Genomic DNA, 24,066 nt, shown 5'->3' on the forward strand with positions numbered 1-24,066 from the left:
AAGGACCTCAAGCCGCGGCTTGGAATCCAAGGAAGATGAACAAGCGATTAGACGAAGGCAGGGCGGTGAGGGTCAAAGGCGCATGCCCGGTGATAGCAGGTGCAGGGGGGCGCGCCGCCGCCGCCGCCGCCGCCGCCGGCGGGCCTCCCCTTTAAGAGCCGCCGCCGCCCACGGCCCGCCGCTGCGGCAGGGACCTCCCCTTTAACCGCGGCTGCTCGGCACTTCGCGGCCCCCGCGGCGGCTGCTGCTGCGGCTGCTGCTGCTATTGCGGCTCCTGCTGCCGCCGCCGCTCGACCTCCGGCACCTGCATCCTCCGCTCGGGCCGGGTCCCCGCCCCGCGCCCCGCCCGGCCCCGCCATGGTGTCCTGGATCATCTCTCGCCTGGTGGTGTGAGTGCGGCGGTGGCGGGGCGCGGCCGGCAGGGAGGGGGATGGGGAATGGGAATTGGGGGCTGAGGGGTGTTGAAGCCCAGCATGGACCGTTCCGTGGCTTCATACAACAGAGTCCCCTAAAGGCACATCGTTCCTAGGGGTTCCCAGAGACCAGACATGGAAGAGTAGGACCCAGGACCGGAGGGGGGAACATTAGTGGAGCATAGTAAGCCTGGCTTCCCACCCCTTTTATTTTTAATTTTCGGTGTTCCTTCATCCTAGGGCTGGGCAGCATGGCTTGATTTATGAAGGGGAGGCAGCATGTCCCCTCCCCCACCTAGCAGATCTGGGCTGAAGGAGCAACTCAGACCTGGGCCGTCATCTTCATGCGGGGAGAGAGCTAATGGAAGAGCGGGGAGCCAGACAGGGCCTCATCATTCCATTGCTTAGGGCCGTAGTTAGCAGCCTTGGCCTCCTCTCTCTTCGAGTATCAGGACACTAGAGATGAGGGCATAAGCTCTGAAGGCCCCCCAGGGAGGACATCTGGGTGTTGGGAAGCAGAGATGCTTGGAGGACAAAGTGTGGGAGGTAACCGGGAGGGGATATGTGTGCTCAGCCTGGATTTGTGAAAGCCACAGAGGGGAGGGCCTTAGGTGGCCTTCATTCCAGGCTGCCAGCTACACTGTGGAGCTCTGTCCCTGCTCCTCCCCCAGGCTCCAGGAGGGAAGCCTGCTCCCACACCCCACACTTCGTCCTTGAGGACTCCACCCCCGACCCCTTCTCCACAGGTCGGTTTGAAAGTATCTTGCCTGTAAGAGGCAGGTCCCTGGGAGAACAGGCAATACCCACACATGGTCAGGGGCTGGGCCCAGCAGGGGCTTTGCTTGGGCCTCAGCCAACCCCTACCCTGGCTCAGGACCCTGCCCCAGGACCCTGCCCCTCAGCCTCTACCACGGGGGACTGACACCCCAAAATTCCCTCCCCCTGCCTTCTTCCCATTCAGTGCTGTTATGTTCTTGTATTCTGGCTCCCTGTCACTGGAGTCTCCCTCCTTCCTCTCCCCCACCCCACCCCAGAGGTTATCCACAGGCGTCATACCTCCCTGTGCCCTTCAGAGTGGCTGCTTCTCTCTTGCCTGGATGAGCTCCCTGGGGAGCATCAGTCTTCTCCTTCCCTCACCTGTGTCCTGTATATGGTCTCTCTAATGGGATCACTACCAGGTTGTACTCCAGCTAGGGCCTCGAGCCCAGGACCCTCCCCCGAGCTTGGTCCCAAGCGTACTTATGGGGGAATAAACCTTTTGCCCCTCTTAGGGCCTCCTGCCCCTGTGCCCTCTGTGCCCCAGGTCCCCAGAACCACAGAGGTGCCTCTGATTGCCACATAGAGTGCCCTGTTACGTGGTGTCTGGTTCCCCTACAGACCTGGCCCTAACCAGCCTGGCTCAGAACTAGAGGTAGAAGGTAAAGGCAGACAGGTATGAATGAGCACAGTATCTGGAGAAGGGAGCCACCCTGTTGCAGTGACCAGACCCCCACTCCCCACAATACGGATAACCAGTGATCATGGGTGAAGATACCACATTGGACCCTCTGGCCTCTGGGTCTTTCTTTACCTAAGGGGCTGGAGAAAAACTGAAAAACAGAGAGAGGAGAGACATCACCTTCACTGGCTGGGGACCTCCAAGCTTGTCACCTGAGGCTTAATGGCTTTGACTGTAACCACTGGCCTGAGTTCATCAGTCCAGTTGATGTGGCACTCTGGAGTTCTGTCCTTCTCCCCTTACCTACCCAGGGACTGACTGATGCAGAGCTGGGAGGGAGAGGCCACTGCTCTTGGCCGAGGGGACCAGTAACCATGCCTGCCTCCCTAGGCTCATCTTTGGCACCTTGTACCCAGCCTATTCTTCCTACAAGGCCGTGAAGACAAAAAACGTGAAGGAATATGTGAGTTTATGACCCTTTAATCTCCTACCCACCCCACGTGGCAAAGATAGGCCAGTGGATCACAATACAGACAGTACTGACTTTGTGCCAGTGCTTCAGCACTAATGAGACCTTACTTCAAGGAAGTTCCTTTGTGTTCCCTTTCTCCTGTGGTGTGATCCACAGGCAAAGTTGAGGTCCCGAGTGTCCCTTCCCCAGAACACCTCCAGCATAGTTGGCAAGAGAGATGGGGTCCTGGGTGTTCCCTCAAGGCCCCAGCTAATACCGCTCTCTGTACCTTCAGGTGAAATGGATGATGTACTGGATCGTCTTTGCCTTCTTCACCACGGCTGAGACACTCACGGATATTGTGCTTTCCTGGTGAGGTCCAGCATCCCCACCCTGCATCTCAGGGTCCAGAGTTTAGACTCTCTACCCCCAGCAGCCCAACAGAAGATTGAGACCCAGGGTAGAGTCCTCCCACAGTTCCATGGGGTCCTGGATGTCCACTCTCCCCCCGTGCAGGCCTGGCTTAATCAGTAGAATAAGAGACCCAACCCCCACATTTCTACCTGATGATAGCCAAAGCATCACAATAGAATTCAGGAAACCTGCTTCTGCCAGACGTCCTGTATGACTTTGGGCAGGTTATAGCTTCCTAGGTCTCAGTTTCCTTATTTGTAAACTAGGCATATGATTCAATCTTATAGACATTCAGTGCTAGTATTTCAAAGCACTACTAGACTATGTTGTGAACCCTTGAAGGACAGAGAATGTCTTAATCACCTATATGTATGTTCACAGCAGGAGCACAAAAAATGTGTACTGAGTGAGCAGATGCCTCTTGGAAGAGAGGACTAACAAAGCACAGAACACTAAATCAAGAGAGAAGAGAGTTTTATGGAGAGGTAGAGAACAAAAGATGATTGCATTGGCTTGCAAGGGCCAATGACCTTTGAGAAAAATAGTTTTAGCAGAAGTTGAGTAGGGTTAGATTAGGAAAGAATAGTGGGTTAAAAATTGTGAGGACAGTGAGCATAGATGCTTCTTTTTTAAGTTTATTTATATTTATTTTTGAGAGAGAGAGAACCAGCAGGGGAGGGGGAGAGAGAGATGGGTCAGAGGATCTGAAGCAGGTGCTGTGCTGAGAACAGAGAGCCCGATGTGGGGCTCAAACTCACAAACTGCAAGGTCATGACCTGAACCAAAGTCAGACACTTAACTGACTGAGCCACCCAGGAGCCCCTAGCATAGATGCTTCTTGCCACAAACAAAGGAAAGTGCTTTGTGAGAATGTAGGAGACATGAAGGAGTCTGGCCTGAGGAGAAGGAGCCAGGGAATGGACAACAGTCCTTAAAAGTAAGAGGCAGCAAAGAATGGGATCCAGAGCACAGCTGGAGAAGCTTCAGTCTTCCTTGTGGAAGGGCAGGAAGAGAAGGGGGTGAGGACCCAGGAGTGGACCTGGTAGGTTAGGAAGCTCGCCTTTGTGTTGGCCCTGGGATAGACAAGCAGCAGTGTTCTATCAGAGTGAGAGGCCTGGGACTCCCAAGAGAAAAATGTGCAGAGAGCCCCTGCAAGGGGAATTCTGCGGGAGGCACTTACCATCCCCCTTGGAATCTCAGCTATGCCTCCCATTTTCCTTGAGATTAGAAATGCCAAGGGGCACCTGGGTGGCTCAGTCAGTTAAGCATCTGACTGTTGATTTGGGCTCAGGTCATGATCTTGTGGTTCTTAAGTTCTGGCCTCTCATCAGACTCTGTACTGACAGCCTGGAGCCTGCTTGGGATTCTCTCTCTCTCTCTCTCTCTCTCTCTCTCCCCCTCTCCCTCTCTCCCTCCCTCTATCTCTGCCCCTCCCCTGCTCACACACTCTCTCTCTCTCTCTCTCTCTCTCTCTCTCTCGGTTTCTCTCAAAATAAATAAATAAACTTAAACAATTAAAAAAAAAGAAGGAAAGAAAGAAGGAAATGCCCAGTCTCCTGAGCCACGTGGGAACCCCAGTGCACTAAGGGGTGGGGAACCAGGCAAGGTCTTGCAGGGGATCAGCTCACCTCCTGACTCCCTATCCCAGGCTCTGCCACTTGCCTCTGTCCCACCCACAGGTTCCCCTTCTACTTTGAGCTCAAGATCGCCTTTGTGATATGGCTGCTGTCCCCTTATACCAAGGGCTCCAGCGTGCTCTACCGCAAGTTCGTGCACCCAACACTGTCCAACAAGGAGAAGGTTTGCCTCCACTCTCAGCTGACTTCCTAGCCTGCCCCAGGCCATGGCAGCCCAGTGTCTGCAGCCACGTCCATTCCTGGCTCTCCTTGTGGGCACCCAGAACCTGAAGTGATCTGGCAGGGCCCTGGCCTCCTGGAGCAGGCAGTGCCTTTGTCTGGGTGTGAACAGGGGCAGGGAATGGCCTAGCCAGCAGGGACCACCCCTCACCTCCTACTCCTTCCCCTCCCACCTCTCAGGAAATCGACGAGTACATCACACAGGCCCGAGACAAGAGCTATGAGACCATGATGAGAGTGGGCAAGAGAGGCCTGAACCTGGCTGCCAATGCTGCAGTCACCGCTGCTGCCAAGGTGAGATGGGGGCAGACCAGGCTCCCAGGGCCCCACCTTGCTCATTTCATCCCCCTAGCCAAGCCTCTTTGCATCTAACCTGTCCTTGGTGCTGTGATGGTTTGGGGCTTGTGCAACTCAGGGTTGTAGGCCTGGTTCTAACACCTTCCAGCCAAGTGACTTCAACTCTCTGAGCCAGTTTCCTCAACTGTCAAAAGGGAAATTATGGGCCTTTCAGTGCTGCCAAAGGACTGGGTAAGGACAGTGTGAGGAAAACACTGAGCTCAGTGGCTGCCCGTGCTCCATAGTGACCTCTATCTCCACCCCGCCCCTTCCTCCGGTTCTCCCGGTGCGTGGTGGTGACCCTAGGGCCAGGGGGTGCTATCAGAGAAGCTCCGAAGCTTCAGCATGCAGGACCTGACCCTGATCCGGGACGAGGATGCACTGACCCTGCAGGGGCCTGACAGCCGTCTCCGACCCAACCCTGGCAGCCTCCTGGATACCATTGAGGACTTAGGTACAGGCAGGGCCCAGGACTGGGCAGAGGGAGGGGGGACCTCAAGGGCATGGAGGCCAGGTAGGAGAGCCACCAGACCTCTGTTCTCCTTTCTTCCCCCAAACCAGGAGATGACCCTACCCTGAATTTAAGATCTAGCACAAACCAGGCAGATCCCCGGACAGAGACCTCTGAAGATGATATGGGAGACAAGGCCCCTAAGAGGGTCAAACCTGTCAAAAAAGTTCCCAAAGCTGAGGTGAGAGCCCAGGCCAGAGCAGGGGGAAATGGGGAGGAGGTGTGACCCCAGGCTGAACTCTCTAACTTCTTCTCTCCTTCCCGTAGCCACTGGCTTCCAAGACACTGAAGACCCGGCCCAAGAAGAAGACCTCTGGTGGGGGTGACTTGGCTTGAGGTTCTGACCCCCCGGAGGCTGCACACTGTGCCAGTAACCCACACGCCTCCGGCCCCAGGGCCCCTCAGATGGCTGTTTCTGGTGCCTGCCCAGTGACCACTCCTCTGGAAGGGCTTGGAAAAGAGGAGGGAGGCCCTGCTATGGGGGTGGAGGGTAGAGGCTGGAGGAGTTACTGAAGACTGAGCCCCCCCCAAGGAGGCGGGGCTCCTTAGAGCCCAAACTGCTATTCTCCCTGCTCCAGTCCTGCTCCCACCCACCCAGTGCCTTGCTGAAGACCATGGCCATCCCCTTTTCTGAGGTCCTAATATGCCCCCACTGCTCTCTCCGGGCTGGGGGAGCAGTCACAGCCCAGACTGACCAGAGATGGGTCTGAAGGCACCTGGGAGAAGGAGGGAGAGGGGAAGGCTTCAGAGAACTTGTGGCACAGGCCACAGATGTGAATGGAGGACAGGGGCTTAGCATGTGCTTAAATGACCAGGATGATGAGGCCAGAGCTGCAGCTGGGGGCATTGGATAGGGCTGTGTGCTACATGTCCCCACTAAAAAGAAGTGGGGTCCTAGGGGTGTGAGTGTGTGTGTGTGTGTGTGTGTGTGTGTGTGTGTATCTTTCTAGGTCTAGGGCTGGGGAGATTTTGAGTAAAGGACTTTCCTGCCAGCAGTGACCACCCCCCACCCTAAGCCCCACAGCTAGCTGGCCCTTCCCTGCTTTCAGCCCTCCCTCCTACTCTCAGAGCCTCAGAGGACCTCAGCCCAAGAGAGGATGAGGCTCTGAAGGCCTCTTATCTCCTCCTCTGCCCTTGATACCCTTTTGCTTCCTCCCATTCCTGCCCTGCCCCTGGGCTGAGCTCCTCTACCCCTCAGGGCCCATTGTAGAGGGCCCTGCTGAGCCAGCTCCTTTCCTCCTCACCTGGGGGCCCATCTTCCTTTTCTCCAGACTCCTTTTCCTGTGCCAAGCAAACTGAGCCCATGTAAGCAGGCAGACCCTTATTAGCCCAGCCTTTGCCCCACACTCTACCCCAGCTTCTGCCGTGGCTTCAGGAGGAATGTGTGAAGAAGAAAAGAAATATTGGAGCCAAAGTGCTTCCAATTCTATGAAAAGAGGGTGCCCATTGGACCTTTGGCACTGGATGAGCCAATAAACCAAATTCTGGCACCTCATGTATTTCGGCCTCTATACTTTGTTCTTGCTCCTCCAGTCCCCAGGTGGGAAGGACCTCAAGTAAAAAGCAGGGCTCAGCTATAGGAGGAAGGGGGGAAGAGGTCAGAATGTGAGACCCAAGAGCTCTGATCTCCAAGATAAGAGATAGGTTTGAGCTGGTCCATCTCGGAAAATGGTTTGGAGGTTCAAGATACAGCCAGAGGAGTAGGAGGGACCATGACGTACGAAGGCCTAGGGGTCTCCAACTGTCAAGGTTGTCTTGTCCCTTGGAATTCTGCCAAGAGACCTCCGTCCTCAGTGGACCTCCTGGTACCTTATGGAAAGTGTCAGTATAAGCTCTGAGGACAAAGACCCCCATGAGTGTCCCAGGGAAGAGGGAATGGGATTTGGGGGTTGCTGGGCAGGGAACTGGTTGGCCATGCTGCTTAGAAAGGCTTAAGAATGTTGGAGGAGGGCTGAGAGGGAGAGACTCTGAAAGGAGGAGACAGGCTGAGGGAAGAGGTAGAGATGGGGAACCAGCCTCACAGTGCATGTCTGAGCCTGGGGACAGAGAAGGATGACAGGACACCAAGGACTGGGGACAAAGAGATAGTCGCTGTGGCCCCAGAAGGAAAGGCTTGAGCCCTGGGCTGCTTGGGTAGGTTGGAGGAGACAAGGAAGGAGGCTGCAGGGCATGGGGTCTGAGTCCTTGGGAGGTAGAAGACCACCAGGGGCCAAGGGGAACAACTGGCTGGGGATGAGCCCTGCAAGGCAGTGCCCAAGAGAATGGAAAGGATGGCAGAGGAGCAGAGGCAGCATGGGAAGAGAAAAACAAAGGGAAAGAGTGGAGAAGGAGGGGGGAGAGAGCAAGGCAGGGAGGAGGAAGGGAGAAGGAAGGGGAGAAACAGTAGTGCAGCTTTGTAGAAGGAAAATGAAGGAAGCAGAGCATGGGGTGTGGCATAGGGTGTGTGGGGACCTAGCCCCAGGCTCTGGACCCCACAGTTGGCAAAATGCCCCTACAGCAGACTTCCCTCTCCCTTCCCTGGCATCACAGAGGTATGTCCTCTCCAGCCTCACACTCAGGCCAAAGTGGCCAAGAACCTCCTGAACTGAGGTCACAGTGGAGGTGGAGTGTGAAATGCCCTTTTCATCTTCTCTGGAATCCTCCAGTCAACAGCCCTCTGAAGGTCATTCTTTTCACCACTGGCCTCTGAGCAAATTGGTCCCTTCCTCTAGAAAGGAGAGGATGCGTCAGGATAGGATTCAGGGAGAGACTCCTTTGTTCTAGAAAGATCTCGAGAGAGTAAGATGCTGCAGTCTCATGCTAGCAGCTACCATATGGCCGGAAAACCAGGTTAGGCCCTCCCTAACCTAAATCCCATTTGCTGCATAACACACAAATATGAACGCGTGTGCATGGATGCACACAGATACATGCTTGCACCCACAGTGACCACTTGCTAAGAAGGTCACTGCCAGATTCCCCACTGCCAGGCTCTCCATGCACATCTGGGTTTCTCTGTGTCAACAGGAACATGCTCAGATTTCCAAGCTCCTTGGTCTGTTGCCATGGAAACAGTCTCCTAGAACTCGGCACAGGGCCTGGCCCCTGTGGTGCAGGGGAGGAGAGGAAAGATGGAGGGTGACAAGAAGATGGAGGGATCAGCTTCTTGGAGGGGCAGGCAGGACACCTTTGGGTCTAGGTGACATCTTGCCATCTCATTCCTTAGGACCACCCTCTCTCTCCCCTCCTCCTCAGTAGACCTCTAGGCCAGGGGAGTGGGGAAGAGATGTCACAAGAGAGGTGTATGGCTAAAACTATGTGGAGAATTCTTGTTCACTCCCTGGGTCCCCAGTGAGCATTGAGAGATACTAGGTTTTGAGTGGGAGCTAAGGTCTAGCCCTCTGTCCCACCGTGCTGGGGGACCCTGGACAGCCCTCCAGGCCTGAGGTCCCTGGATAGAATGTCCTCATGGCTGGAGCTGCTTCAGCTGGCTCCCCCTCTCTTTCTTGTGTGTGTCCCACACCCAAAGAACCTGCTTAAAATGGGATTTCCAGGCTGTGACGTCAGAGGAAAGCCAGCAGCTCCAGCCTGTGCCAGTTCTTCCTTGATCAACAGAGCTGAGCCCAGTCTTGCTCAGCCTGGAGGAAAGGGGGTTGGCAGAGGAGGGAGTGGATCCAAGGGCTCTAGGCCATGGACACCATATCAGTGGCATCCATGATAATAGGGAGAGACTGTAATAGGAAGAGGCAGGCCGAAGCCACTGCTGGCTTCCCCACTGCCTTAAATTTCAGCCATTTCGTGATCATTTCCCTCCCAAATTCCTCTAGTTTTTCCCTCTCTGAGCTGAAATAGGCCTGTCTGGTGGAGGAGGGCACTTTAAGTATTAGAGCCATTTGGGTTCTGCCTGACAACTTGTCCCATATCTGAGCTGGAGGCAGGGATGGGTAGGAGGGATACCAGCAAGGAGGGGGGAAAAAGCCCACTAGGTGGCGCAGCTCACTCCCAGTGTGGGATTCCCAGCCCCTGAAGGGGAGAATCTTTTCCTGCTGTCAGTCGTCCTTATGGTCTGGTGAGCAGGGTGTCTCATGCCCCACTCGCTGGAGTTGCAGGTTCATGAAGAAAACATTCTTGCAGGTGCATGGAACAACTATGGATTTTCAAGCAATTACTTCCTAAGCCCAGATTGTGTACCACCCCCTGCACACTCCCCAGGAGAACGTCAGGCCCAAAGGGCAGGTACTCCCTTTTGGTGAGAATCAGACACTGTCCTGGAAGCAGGGAAGTTGCCAAGCTGACTCTGGGAGGGTCCTGCAGCCCAAGGGACCCAACATGAGTTTCTGAAAGGACATCAACGGGCCACTGGAGCTAATTTCAAGGTCAGGTGAGGAGAGGAACCCAACAGGTGGCAAGGGGTGGGGAACTTGGGAGAGGCAGGCTAGGCCCAGAGGGATGGCAGCTCACCTGGCTGCAGGACTCTTCTGGATATGATTTCCCTGATGGCCATAGTAACAGTCCCAGGCCAGGCCCAAGTGTTTGTGTTTCCTGTCCCTTCCCTTATTTTATCTGATGCATTATGAGATTTAAAAAGGAGAAAAAAAGACCCTAATTTCCAAATTCTGGAATTCCAAGGTACTTCTACAAGAGCCAAGGTTGGGCCTCCTTAGTAACCTACCTTTCCCTGACCTCCTTCCCAAACTGACCCCACCAGCCCTGCATCCCTAATGAATTACCCTCTCCTTTTGTCCCAGCCAGATGAGTGATCAATAAATAATGCTGCCTGAAATATTGATGGTGAGTTTTACACTAGCATCCCTTTGCTGTGCCTGTCATTGGGGAATTTGAGAGCTGACAGAGAAATGCATGGCCACCAGAGAGCTCTTTTCTATCTCTGCCAAGAGAGGGTCTTTCTTTGCCAAGATTTCAACCTGTTCCCATCTCAGCCAGAATCATGACTCATTCCCATCAAGTAAGATGAGGACTCAGCCAGCAACCTCCAACCTGGGAAGAGTCAGGTAAGCTAAACAAAGCAGAGACCCTCCCTGATACTTTTGTCTCAAGACAAAGAGATCCCATTTCCTCTGTTCCATGTCCATCTTGGACCTTCCAGGTCCAGCTCTCTGAGCAGGATCTCAGAAGGAGAACTGCAGGTTCCCTGTCCCCCAGGTTGACCGTTTAAAGCATGAACAGAAGGACTCACATGCTCCCAGACTTCTCTGGCCCAAGTCACTGTCATCTAGTTTTGTTCTCCCTGGAAGAAGGGTAGGGGAGAGGAGGAGCAGGTAGAAACTCTTGAGCCCTGTTGAGCCTGACTCACCCGATGCCAGGGCCCTCCTTGGCAGAAGCTAGGCACACTCAGATCTTTGCATGCATAATGCCTTCGGCCTAGGCACTCTAGTTCTGCTCCACTTGGTCAGCTCCTGCATGCACTTCAAGTCTCAGTTTAGAAGTGACGTCCCTGCCCCATCCCATCCCGGTCCCTGTGGCATTCTGCTCTTCCTCCCCAACACCTCCCCCTGTTTGGTCATTGCCTGTTTCCCCACCAGACTGAAAGCCAGGGCATAGGCAGTGAGTGGGTCTACCTGGTGCACCACGGTTTCCCCAGCATCTAGCAGGGGTCCTGGCACACAACAAGCCCTCGGCACGTTTTTGCGGAATGTTCTAATGATGTCCTGTAGTGCTTTTCCACTCCTGAAAAAAACATCAACCTTCAAACTTCACTGTCTCTCTTGCCTGAGCTGTTTGCCTGCACCGGAGGATGGGTGTCTGCACTAAACAGCAGCAGCCCAGATCAGCCTCCCTTGCTCTCACTTCTCCTGCATGTGTTCATGCTCATTTGCTCTCCTTTCTCTCTCACACACACAGATGGGAGTCAGCTTTCCAGCCACATTCAGTTCTCACTTTAATTCAAAAGCTAAATTGGGAAGAAGAGCAGCTTCACACTCCTAATTTAGCCTGGGAGAGAAAAAGGGAGACAGCCTGGATTTGCCAGGGAAAGGAGAAAGTTGGGTGTGGGGTGGGGAATGGTGGCAAACATACCCATAGCCTAAGGGAAGACAATGAAACTCTTACCACCCAGCTCCTAAGAATAAACCATCTACAGCTATGACCCCAGAGTGACCCTTATTAAGCCTCTTTCCCATACAAGTGCAGCCATTCCGGGCATTCCCCCAGTTTAGGGGTAGGATTAAGGGAGGCAGAGGAGATTGTGGTTATTAAAACTATGAAAAGAGGGAGATGCTGCTGCTTTGGTCACTGGTAGTACAAAATCAGGAAGTCCTTCTTAAATCTAACTTTAATCCCTCTTTTGATAGCTGAAGTGGATGATGAATAAAAACAGTCTGCAGGTACTTGCCCACTAATATTCATAGCAGTGTTATTCACGAGAGTGAAAAGGTGGGAACAGTGGCGCCTGGCTGTCTCAGGCGGTTAAGCATCCAGCTTTTCATTTCAGCTCAGGTCATGATCTCATGGGTCATGAGTTTGAGCCCTGCGTTGGGCTCCATGCTGGCAGTTTGGAGCCTGTTTGGTATTCTTTCTCTCTCTCCTTCTCTCTCTGCCCCTCCTGTGCTCATGAAAAAGAAATAAATAAACTTAAAACAAAACAAAACAAAAGGTGGAAATGGTCTAAATGTCCATCAACAGATGAAGGATTAAACAGAATGTGGTATATACATACAATGGAATATTATTCAGCCTTAGGAAGTCACTAAGCTTCCCCTATGATAGCACATTTCACACTGTTGTGATTGCCTGTTTATCTGTCTCCCACACCCAGACTACAAACTGCAAAAGAGGAGTCACCTTTTTACTTCTTTTTGTATCTTTAATACCTAGAGGAGCAGATGTTTGATAAGTAACTGTTGAAATGGTCTGTTCACATGTCTGTCTGCCCTACTCGACTTGACTCAAGAATCCCTAGAGGGTGGGGGTGCCTGGGTGGCTCAGTTGGTTAAGCATCCAACTTTGATTCAGGTCGTGATCTCAAGGTCTGAGTTCAAGCCCCATGTCATGCTCTGCGCTGACAGCTCAAAGGCTGGAGCCTGCTTCAGATTCTGTGTCTCCCTCTCTCTCTCTGCCCCTCCCCTGCTCATTCTCTCTCTCTCTCTCTCTCTCAAAAATAATAAATAAACGTTAAAATGTTTAAAATAAATAAATAAATACAAATAAAGAATCCCTAGGGGTGAAAGCTTTGTCCAGTTCATTCTGGAACCCCAGAGAATATGTTGTTCTTGGTATGACTTTGGTTTCAGCCAGAGGTTCTGAAGCCAGACTATCTGGAGTGGAATCCTGGCTCCCCCATTGCTCAGCTTTCTGACCTTAATCAAGTCACCTGCCCTCTCTGAGCCCCCTTCCTCATCAATGACATGGGGGTGAGAATAGTACTTACTTCATGAGGTATTGTGAATACAAATGTCTGTCAAATGTTTAGCACAGAGCCTGTCACATTGTAAATGTGTCTTATGGGTGAGGTGGGGGTAGAGAATGCATCTAGATGTTAAGAAGAATAAAAAAAAACAAGCACCCACAGCTCATGGCTGCATCCTGGTATTTTGGGGTAGGGGGTGAGGCCAGTGCCACTGTGACACAACCCCAGGGGCTGCCTGTCCCCTACTTCCCTCCCCCTCCCACCAGGTCTACAGAGTCCAAGCTCACCCACCATGAAGCTGAGCACCCCCGGCGCTGGGCTGGGCGGCGGTGAGGGGCCAGAAATAACCGCCGTTGCTATTCCTGCTTTTCTAGGCTGGATAGGAACGCTGCCTCTCTCATCTAAAGGCTGCTCCAGACTTCCTGCACATCAGTGGGCTCTTATGTAACGCTCCCCTCCCTCTGCCTGCCCAACACGCTTCCAGAGATTTCTGCAGCCAGCTTTGCTGCACACTCAGCTGAGGGGTGGGGAGAGCAAAGAATCCACCACAGGCCAAATTGTCCTGTAAGTCCGGGGTCTTGACAGCCCCAGGCCTGGGAGAGGATCCACACAGCACAGGGCAGAGAGACTGATGTCCAAGGACAGCAGCCTCTTTCTGCATCTGCAGGTTACTCTGAGGCAGAAAGGACCAGGAGAGCCCTATCTGAGTGTTCACCCTCTCCCTCTGCCCCAAACAGATGCTCTGTGCCAAAGTATTATGCTTTAGTGTCTCCACTTTATTTTATTTTATTTTATTTTTAATTTTTTCAACATTTTTAATTTTTTTTTTTGGGACAGAGAGAGACAGAGCATGAACGGGGGAGGGGCAGAGAGAGAGGGAGACACAGAATCGGAAACAGGCTCCAGGCTCTGAGCCATCAGCCCAGAGCCTGACGCGGGGCTCGAACTCACGGACCGCGAGATCGTGACCTGGCTGAAGTCAGACGCTCAACCGACTGCGCCACCCAGGCGCCCCTAGTGTCTCCACTTTAGACCTAACCTGTGTCTGGCACACAACCCATCAGCCAGACTCTGAGGATGGCAACACAGACCCCAACTCTCTCAGGCAGATCCCCTAATCTTGGCCAAATCCTCCATGTCCCTTTCCCGAAGCTCCTAGAACCCACCCCGAGCATGCCAGGTACCCTCTTCAGAGCCAGGGGCCCCTGTGCCTCAGGCCTCAGCATCACTCTCCATGAGCCCTTCTTAGAACTTGCCCCTCTCTGGGCACCTGTCAGTTAAACATCTGGCCCTTGGTTTTAGCTCAGGTCGTGATCGCAACATTCTCGGGATTGAGCCCTGACAGCATGGAGTCTGCTTGGGATCTCTCTCCCCATCTCTTTCTGCCCCTCCCACGCTCTCTCTCTCTCTCTTAAAATAAATAAACATTAAAAAAAAAAAAAAAAAAAAGAACATGCCCTTCTCCACCTGGCTTAGGAGTCAGGGTTTTCCTCTGGCACCTGGTTTCCCCACCTGTAACTGGAGCAAAATACAATGGCTTCACACTCCAACACCTCGAGGGCATTTTCTCTTTCATCTCCCCTGGTCATTCTTCATGTCTCCATTTCTCTTCTTCTGTCAGTGCACTTTCTGTCCCCTCATTCGACCCCCCACCAGATCTGGCCTCTCCAGAGGTTTCTCCTCACCTCTCACAACCCTTCCTTCACAGGGTGGGAGTAGAGCTGTACCCAGACCTATTGAAGGCCAGGCCCTCCATATTTCCGGCAGAACCCATCAGCCATCGGAAAGTGTGACAGGCACCCCAGACGGAACTGAAGGGAGAGTCACTTCCTGAGCCCCAGGCTGGCCACAGCAGTGGCAAACCACGATCTGAGCAGCACATGTGGGTGCTGACGTAGTCGGGGTTGAGGAGGAGGAAGTGGCAGTGGAAAATGGGGCCTGTTTTCCTCTGACAGATGCTGGGTGCTCAGCAATGGGTCAAGTTTCTGAGACATAATGATTCCCACTGGCTTTTGCTTGGAGCCCCAGGTGCCCTGGGCAAGCTTAGTTCTGCTCTCACCTCTGTTCCCTACTCCTCTCCTGCTTGCAAGGAAAGTTGGAGTGTAGACGGCAGCCGGAGTGGACGGCACCCCTTCCAAGAGCTTCTCACCTTTCCCAGGGCTTCTGGCACCAGTCACCCAGGATGCAAGGTGTGAGAGTCCCACACTCATCCCTAATGCTCCTGGAAACCCTGTAGATCCCAGGTCAGGGTGCAGGAGTGACTCTGAGTCTTGTTTACCCCCAGTTTCATTTCCATTAGACCCCAGGCTGGTTGTCAGGTTTGTTGGGCACAAGTTAGGTAGGTGCTCAAAAGCCCACCTGAGATTTGGCTCCTTGGGAGGGGTCAGTTCTTTTCACTCTGTCTCCTCCTCGCCTTCCAGTCCTCCCCCAGCCCCCACCCATGAGAGCAACCAGGGTTGTGCCATTGCCCAGAAGACAGACCAGAGGAGAATGGGGATAACCTAGATGCTTCCAGCTGTATTGCTGAGAAGGCAGGCCCAGAGCATAACTCTATCCAGGGAGAAGACTCTCAGGCCCTCCTTCTCACCGGTTTCCCAGTCAGAGAGAGGGCTAAGGTCTGTGCAGTGTGTAGGGGCTTTGAGCCCACTCCTCCCAGTGCTCTTCAGGGGCGTATACCATGAAGGCAGAGCAGGGTGGAAAATGATACCTCCTCCTCTGTATGAGCTATAGAGGGCAGAATAAGGGAGAAGAGGGTGGAGGGGTACAGTTGAGCCCTAAACATTCTCACTGCCCATACCTTAGCTTGAGGCCCTAGACTGATCGCAGCCTTTCCCTCCTGAGGCCTTTGCACAGCTGTCCCCTTTGCCTGGAATGCCCTCCCCACCACACTCCTCTATGCACAGTTGGTTTCCTCTCATCCTTTATGTCTCTGCATAAATGTCACCTCCTCTGAGATGCTTCCCTCACCTCTCTAGTATGTTTTACTTACCATAATCTGAAATCATCCTTTTTATTTACATAGTTGTTTACTTGTGTCACTGAATAGCAGTTTCCAAGAGGGCATAACTCCATCTGCTTTCTTCATTGTAGAATCCCCAAGACTTAGAATTGTTTCTGATACAAGCAAGGGCCAATAACCCTTTTAAAAAATAAATCAATGTGTTTTTTTTTAAATGAATGTTTTATTCAGCCTTACCTCCTGCTATCTCCCAATCGAAACCCTCTCTACTCTAGAGCTTTAAAAAAATATATTTATTTATTAATTAAAGTTTATTTATTTATTTTTAGAGAGACAGAGACAGGGTGAGTGGGGAAGGGGCCTAGAGAGAGGGAGAGAGAGAATCCCAAGCAGGCTCCATGCTGCCAGCACAGAACCCAACGTTGGGCTCAAACGCGTGAAACTGTGAGATCATGACCTGAGCCAAAACCAAGAGTCAGATGCTTTACCAATTGAGCCACTCAGGTGCCCCTGAATGTTTATTTGTGTGTGTGTGGGGGGGGGGGGGGAAGCGAGCCAGAGAGGGGCAGAGAGAGAGGGAGACAGAGGATCTGAAGCTGACAGCAGAGAGCACAATACAGGGCTCAAACTCACCAACCATGTGATCGTGACCTGAGCCAAAGTCAGACACTTAACCAACTGAACCACCCAGGTGCCCTTTAGCTCATTTTTTCCAGGCAGATCACACAAGGACTGTTCTGGCCACCCTCCCCCCAACCCTGGCCTGAAAGTGCTTCACTTCCTCACCACAATGTTTGGTTCTTCTCATGTTCGCTCTCCTCTAAAATCTTTTTATCATCTTTGTCCCCTTCCCTGGAATCTCTCCCTCCTCTTATCTTCTGTGTTCTTCAGCACAACTGACATTTGGAGGCTAACAGGGCTTCTTCCTATTCTTAATTCTCTTGCAACATGGAATCCAGTCTTCTTTTACCTAACTGTAAGCTTCTTAGAGGCCGGGGTGTATGCCATAGGCCTTCCCAATCCTTGCCCACAGAAAGTCCTCAGAAAAGTTCTTTTTGTTGTGGAAAATGGGTGTATTAATCAGAAACTGCTGGATTGTGAGTAACAGAAACTGAAAGGAGCCTATTTTATTAAATCAAAAAGAAATGCATTGGCCTGCATAACTAAAAACCTCAGGCTGTATCCAAAGACTTACTCTCTGTATGTAGAAGCCTTCTATGTTTTCCTCTGCATTGGCTTCATTTTCAGGTAGGCTTTCCAGTCCTCATGGCAAGATGGCCTCCAGGCTTACATTCCATTGGCTTAGTACCATCAGAGAGAGAATTGTCCTTTTTCAAGAGTTCCAGAAAAAATCCCAGAAGTGCTTTTCATTAGCCTTGTTTGGGTCATGTGCCCATCCTAACTCAGTTGCTCTGGCTAGGGACATGGAATGGTCCTAGGATGGAGCATTCTAGATGGATGGCCAGGTGTGGGTGACATACCCACTCCTAGGTCTAGAACAGGGTTGTCTTCCTCCAACCACATGGACTGGAGTGGTTCCCCAAAAGAAACCGTTGTCTGGGGAGCAATTATGAAAAGAGAGGGGAATTGATGTTGCATATGCAAAACAAAAGATATAGACTGTAAGGATTTCCATTGCCCAGCTTCAGTGAGGATCTGAAGATAACTTAGGTCAACTTCCACATGAGAATCATAGGGGAATTGGTTTGTTCTGGCTGTGCTCTTGGGATCTGGGCAGCTCCCCAGGGACAGAAGGAGGATCCTAACTAAGATGAGGAATCCACTCAGTTCAGTTCTGGCACTCACAAGGTCAGAAAAATTGTGACTCAGTAGGTCTAAGGTAAAATTTCTTCTTCTTTTTTTTTCCCAGAGCTCCAGAAGTGATTCTGTCACACACACAAGGTTGTAAAATTCTGTTCTAGGAAGTGATGTTTTACTTCAGCAAGAAAGATTCAGATTAGCTCTTCAGGACAATGTCCCCTGTGTTAGAATTGGAATGTTTCTCCCTTTCTGCACAGTTTTTCAGAAAAGGATCACTGGAGTTTGCTTGGAGGCTGAAGACGGGTGGGTGAATCGTGGGTGACCCCGTGGGTCAAAAGCCCCTGAAAATAACAATAGTCACTGTTTATTGAATGGTAATTCCAAGGCAGGAACTGTGCTTTGGGACTTCAGTGATGTCAGTCCATGTAAGCTTCAATTTTCCACAATTCTTCCATGTGGGTATCATTAACATTAGCTCTATTTTACAGTTGAAGAAAGTGAGATACAAAAAGCCTGGCCAAGATACCCAACCTGGGAGTGGCATTCAGACACAAGGCCATCTGACCCTGACTGGCAGGAGGCCTCAGAGAAGGTACATCACTCATGGCCCTAATGGGCAACACGGTTAGGCATTAGGAGTGGGCCTCTCACCACGCCCTAGCCATTTGGGTTGGGGAGCTCAGACTTAGAGCACACAGGTTCATTGCTAGATTCCTTAAATAGATTTTTATAAGAAAATGTGTGTGTGTGTGTGTGTGTGTGTGTGTGTGTGCCTGTGTGTGTGTGTGTGTTGGCATGCGTGTGTGCGTGTGTAGAGGATAGAGAAGGATGAAGCCCAAAAGTTAGTGCCCCTCCCATTTAAACCCCAGGACTCTGACCTGTTTGGGTTCACAGGGACCCCAGACCTACCCCCGTCCGTCCCTGTGTCCTCAGCACCCTCCTTCCACACAAATTTTGTGCTTTCTTTTTAAATTCAGAAAAACAACACCTCCCTGGATTGAGAGCTAGAGCAGGAGCCTTCCCCTCTCGGAATCCCTGTTTTCTTGGGGTGCGCATTTAAATGCGGGGGTAGGGATGGGACCGAAAGGGCTTCCCCATTCGCGTCCTGCTCCTGGAAGACCTGCGGGAATCGTTCCCGCCTACCCACCCCCGCCCTCCCGCCCTTAGGCTGGCTCCGGGAGGGAAGTGTTATCCCGCCTGGAGTCTGGGCGCCTCGGCGGTGGCGGCTCCCCAGGGACTGCAGGGAGAACCCAGGCTGCGGCGCCTGCTCAGTTCGCGCTCACTGCGTCTAAGGCTCCCCCGGCCTGGCTACGCGCCCAGCACAGGAGCAGGGAGGGGGAACCCGAAGCCGGCGGAAGAGCCCACTCGGCCCGGGGCCCGGGGAACTGAGCTGGAGAGGGGACCTCCAGGGGGCAGCACCAGGCCGCTAAGCAGGTCCTCTCGGTGCCAGCCTAGGGGTCCCCAGACAGCCCATAGGGAAGCCCCCTTTTCAGATTGCCGCACTGCCCGCCCATCTCCATTTGTTCTGGATAAAGGTGGGAAAGTCTCCCACCACCACAAGGACCACCAGCTCCTGGTTGAGAAGCAGGTGGCCCACCGCAACCCAAAGAGACCTAGGGAACCACTTAGCGAGTATTTCCTAGCCTCAGTTTCCCCTATGACATCTGGAATGGCTTCGTGCCATTGGTCAAGGCCGGGGGGTCAATGCCCCGCCTCTCCTGGGCGGCCTCTGCCCCGGCCAGCCCAGCCGCTCCTCCCCTTAGCTCCCGCCCGGCTCCCACGGTCCCAGAGGTGGGCGGGAGGGCCCTGGATGACGGTGGCAGAACCCCGGGCCGACTCGCCCTCGCCCCCGCTCCGGGCCCGGGCTTCCCCAGCCCAGTCCCCGCTGGGGAGTCGCCTGAGCCGCGATGCGCCAAGCGCTACGCGCCCGGAGACCTCCACCAGGGCGTCCCCAGCTCTTGCGCTCATTCTGGCTCCCGGGGAGGGGGAGGGGGGGCAACCCGGGAGCAGCGAGCAACGACCCGGAAACGCCATATAAGGAGCAGGAAGGATCCCCCGCCGGAACAACCCTTATTTGGGCAGCGCCTTATTTGGAACGGCCAGATATGGCCCGGCCGCTTCCGGCTCCGGGAGGAGGGAAGAAGGCGGAGGGAAGAGGCGGGGGCAAGGCTGGGAACTCCGAGGCAGCCTGAGTCCGGGAGTCCCCAGCTGAGGCTTGAGTCCTAAGCTTTCTCGAAGCCTAGACGCCCAGGGTCCAGGAGTCCGCGCAGGGGCCGGGGTGAGGGATGGCGGTGCCCACAGCTCTAGGATAGGGGGCTTCACGTCACTCTGGGTCCTCCCGGCCGGTCTTGCCATATTAGGGCTTCCTGCTTCCCTTATATGGCCATGTACGTCACGACGGAGGCGGGCCCGTGGCGTTCCAGACCCTTCAAATAGAAGCGGATCTGGGGAGTCGCGAGAGATCCCAGCGCGCAGAACTTGGGGAGCCGCCGCCGCCGCCTGCTGCCATCGCCGCCAGCTTCCGCCGCCGCAGGACCGGCCCCTGCCCCAGCCTCGGTAGCAGCGCCGCGTCCACACCCGCTGGCTGCGAGGGCGAGCCTAGAGGCCCCACCTGCTCCCGCCACAGTGTGCCCTGCGTCCCGCATGTGACCCGGCCAGGCCCCCGAGAGTGTGTCCCCCGCAGCCACGGCTCCGGGCTGCGCCCACCCGCCCCAACACCAGCTCTCCAGCCTGCCCGTCCGGGATGGCCGCAGCCAAGGCCGAGATGCAGCTGATGTCTCCGCTGCAGATCTCCGACCCGTTCGGCTCCTTTCCTCACTCGCCCACCATGGACAACTACCCTAAGCTGGAGGAGATGATGCTGCTGAGCAACGGGGCTCCCCAGTTTCTCGGTGCTGCCGGGGCCTCAGAGGGCAGCGGCGGTAACAGCAGCAGCAGCAGCAGCGGGGGCGGTGGAGGTGGAGGGGGCGGCAGCAGCGCCAGCAGCAACAGCGCCTTCAACCCTCAGGGGGAGGCAGGCGAGCAGCCCTACGAGCACCTGACCGCAGGTAAGCGGTGGCCGACGCCGAGGATTAGCCCCTTCGCCACCATCCTGGCATCCAGTCCTTCCCCACAGCCTTGCAGCGCCCCCTTCACCGCAGCAGTGCTCCTGGACCTCAGGGATGCAAGTGGGGTTTCCCTTCCCTTCCTCGCATCCTTAGGGTCATGTGCTAGAGGGATACCTGGGGACACCCACCTCACCCTCACCCTCCTTGTCCCTAGCTGTGCGCAGAAGAGCGAGCTTCTGTTTTGGATGGAGAGCTCGGGCTGCGTGGGTGGGTGGAGGGGGGAGGGCTTGTTTTGAAGAGCAGGGCTGCGCCCCCCTTTCTCCAGACATCCTTGCGTTGCTTGCCGCCTGTGCCCAAGGAATGGCCGTGATCCGTGCCCAGGGATGTCCTGGCAGCCCGGGGTAGGGGGCGCGCACTAGCCGCGGCGGAGGGGTTGCTGGCGGGAATCCCTCCGTGGCGCAGCCGCCGCTGCGGAGCGCGGTGAGCTGCAGTGGAGGGGGATTCTCCGTATTTGCGTCAGCTGTTGTTGAAATGGGCTCTGCCGCTGGAGCGGGTCCAGGAACATTGCAATCTGCTGCTATCAATTATTAACCAGCTCAGGAGTCAATGGTAGCCAGCCCGACCTCTTGCCTGGCAGCTCGTGTCCTCGTCCTCCAGTGATTGCTCTCCAGTAACCGGGCCTCCTCCCTCTCTCTCTCCTGCCAGAGTCTTTTCCTGATATCTCTCTGAATAACGAGAAGGTTCTGGTGGAGACAAGTTACCCCAGCCAAACCACCCGGCTGCCCCCCATCACCTACACTGGCCGCTTCTCTCTGGAGCCTGCACCCAACAGTGGCAACACCTTGTGGCCTGAGCCCCTCTTCAGCCTGGTCAGCGGCCTCGTGAGCATGACCAACCCACCGGCCACCTCATCTTCAGCACCATCTCCAGCAGCCTCCTCCTCCTCCTCTGCCTCTCAGAGCCCACCCCTGAGCTGTGCAGTACAGTCCAATGACAGCAGCCCCATTTACTCAGCAGCACCCACGTTCCCCACACCTAACACTGACATCTTCCCTGAGCCACAAAGCCAGGCCTTTCCAGGCTCGGCAGGCACCGCGCTCCAGTACCCGCCTCCTGCCTACCCTGCTGCCAAGGGTAGCTTCCAGGTCCCCATGATCCCTGACTATTTGTTTCCACAACAGCAGGGGGACCTGGGCCTGGGCACCCCAGACCAGAAGCCTTTCCAAGGCCTGGAAGGCCGTACCCAGCAGCCTTCACTCACTCCACTGTCTACCATCAAGGCCTTTGCCACACAGTCTGGCTCCCAGGACTTGAAGGCCCTCAACACCACCTACCAGTCCCAGCTCATCAAACCCAGCCGCATGCGCAAGTACCCCAACCGGCCCAGCAAGACGCCCCCCCACGAACGCCCCTATGCCTGCCCCGTGGAGTCCTGTGACCGCCGCTTCTCCCGCTCAGATGAGCTCACCCGCCACATTCGCATCCATACTGGCCAGAAGCCCTTCCAGTGTCGCATCTGCATGCGCAACTTCAGCCGCAGTGACCATCTCACCACCCACATCCGCACACACACAGGCGAGAAGCCCTTCGCCTGCGACATCTGTGGGAGAAAGTTTGCCAGGAGTGATGAACGCAAGAGGCATACCAAGATCCACTTGCGGCAGAAGGACAAAAAGGCAGACAAAGGTGTTGTGGCTTCTTCTGCCACCACCTCCCTCTCTTCCTACCCGTCCCAGGTGGCTACCTCCTACACATCCCCAGTTACTACCTCTTATCCGTCCCCAGCCACCACCTCATATCCATCACCTGTGCCCACCTCCTACTCCTCTCCTGGTTCCTCAACCTACCCATCCCCTGTGCACAGTGGCTTCCCCTCACCCTCAGTGGCTACCACATACTCCTCCGTTCCCCCTGCTTTCCCAGCCCAAGTCAGCAGCTTCCCTTCCTCGGCTGTCACCAACTCCTTCAGCGCCTCAACAGGGCTTTCGGACATGACAACAACCTTTTCTCCCAGGACAATTGAAATTTGCTAAAGGGAAAGGGGGAAAAAAGGAAAAGGGAGAAAAAGAAACACAAGAGACTTAGGACAGCAGGAGGAGATGGCCACAGGAGGGGGTTCCTCTTAGGTGAGATGGAGGTTCTCAGAGCCAAACCCTCCCCCTCTACTCTACCCTAGGGTCGGCGTGGAAGGTCTATTGGCCTGCAATCCTCTCTGCCCACTTGCCCTTCCTCCCCCATCCCTACTCCCTTTGACTTCAGCTGCCTGAAACAGCCATGTCCAAGTTCTTCACCTCTTTCCAAAGAACTTGATTTGCATGGATTTTGGATATATCATTTCAGTATCATCTCCATCGTATGCCTGACCCCCTGGTCCCTTCAATGCTAGAAAATCAAGTTGGCAAAATGCGGTTTGGGCCGTAAGAGCCCAGCCCTGCACCCTTGTACAGTGTCTGTGCCATGGATTTTGTTTTTCTTGGGGTACTCTTGATGTGAAGATAATTTGCATATTCTATTGTATTATTTGGAGTTAGGGCCTCACTTTGGAAAAAAAAAAAAAAGAAAAGCCAAGCAAACCAACAGTGATCCTTTATTTTGTGATGATGCTGTGACGATTAAGTTTGAAGCTTTTTTTGAAACAGCAGTCCTTGATATTAATCAGAGCATGTGTCAGAGTGATGTTCCGTTAACCTTTTTGTAAATATTGCCCGACTGTACTCTCACATGTGACAAAATACGGTTTGGTTTTTCTTCTTTTTTTGGAAAGTGGTTTTTTTTTCATCCTTTTGGTTTAAGGAGTTTCACGTCTTGGTGCCTTTTGTGTGCTGCGCCTTGCTGACAGCTTGACTCATGCCGTAGTGAGGGACGTGCTCACCTCTAGCCTTAAGGGGGGCAGGGAGTGATGATTCGGGGGAGGCTTTGGGAGCAAAATAAGGAAGAGGGCTGAGCTGAGCCTCAGTTCTCCAGAATGTAAGAAAACAAAATCTAAAACAAAATCTGAACTCTCAAAAGTCTATTTTTTTAACTGAAAATGTAAATTTATAAATATATTCAGGAGTTGGAATGTTGTAGTTACCTACTGAGTAGGCGGCGATTTTTGTATGTTATGAACATGCAGTTCATTATTTTGTGGTTTTATTTTACTTTGTACTTGTGTTTGCTTAAACAAAGTGACTGTTTGGCTTATAAACACATTGAATGCGCTTTATTGCCCATGGGATATGTGGTGTATATCCTTCAGAAAAATTAAAAGGAAAATAAAATAGTTGTGGTTGGGTGCGTGTTTCCTGGGGTGGGAGAGGGGGCGGCCCTTTTGTAGCCATCTTTATCGAGGGCTTTGAAGGGCTTTTACAGAGACAGGGAGATTCCTTTCTTGTTTTTTAAGATTTTATTTTTAAGTAATCTCTACACCCAACATGGGGCTTGAACTCACAACACTGAGATCAAGAGTCACATGCTCTGCAGACTGAGCCAGCCAGGCTCCCTGGAGACAGGGAAATTCCAGTCAAAGCCGTGCCCGCTGTGTGTCACTGGAGTG

The 24,066-nt window shown here is 53.6% G+C and overlaps 2 protein-coding genes across 4 annotated transcripts; both read left to right on the top strand.

Annotated features, from left to right (window-relative positions):
• Positions 1–202: 202 nt before the first annotated feature.
• On the top strand, positions 203–6,918 carry REEP2 (receptor accessory protein 2). 3 transcript variants are annotated; one of them, XM_040444602.1, is made up of 8 exons: positions 203–389; positions 2,242–2,314; positions 2,598–2,674; positions 4,396–4,516; positions 4,753–4,866; positions 5,221–5,362; positions 5,470–5,600; positions 5,687–6,918. In XM_040444602.1, exons 1-8 carry the CDS (start codon positions 358–360, stop codon positions 5,753–5,755), a joined length of 759 nt encoding a protein of 252 aa, XP_040300536.1. In that variant the 5' UTR covers positions 203–357; the 3' UTR covers positions 5,756–6,918. The 3 variants fall into 3 exon arrangements, with proteins under 3 accessions (XP_040300536.1, XP_040300535.1, XP_040300537.1); XM_040444601.1 differs by having other exon boundaries at positions 206–389; positions 5,215–5,362; XM_040444603.1 differs by having other exon boundaries at positions 210–389; positions 2,163–2,314; positions 5,215–5,362.
• A 13,063-nt stretch (positions 6,919–19,981) lies between these two features.
• Positions 19,982–23,793, top strand: EGR1 (early growth response 1). The gene is made up of 2 exons (XM_040444604.1): positions 19,982–20,531; positions 21,237–23,793. Exons 1-2 carry the CDS (start codon positions 20,228–20,230, stop codon positions 22,562–22,564), a joined length of 1,632 nt encoding a protein of 543 aa, XP_040300538.1. The 5' UTR covers positions 19,982–20,227; the 3' UTR covers positions 22,565–23,793.
• The last annotated feature ends 273 nt before the right edge of the window (positions 23,794–24,066 follow it).

Source organism: Herpailurus yagouaroundi, unplaced genomic scaffold, assembly GCF_014898765.1.
Source record: "Herpailurus yagouaroundi ecotype Mexico unplaced genomic scaffold, PumYag 192, whole genome shotgun sequence".
Lineage (NCBI taxonomy): Eukaryota > Metazoa > Chordata > Mammalia > Carnivora > Felidae > Herpailurus > Herpailurus yagouaroundi.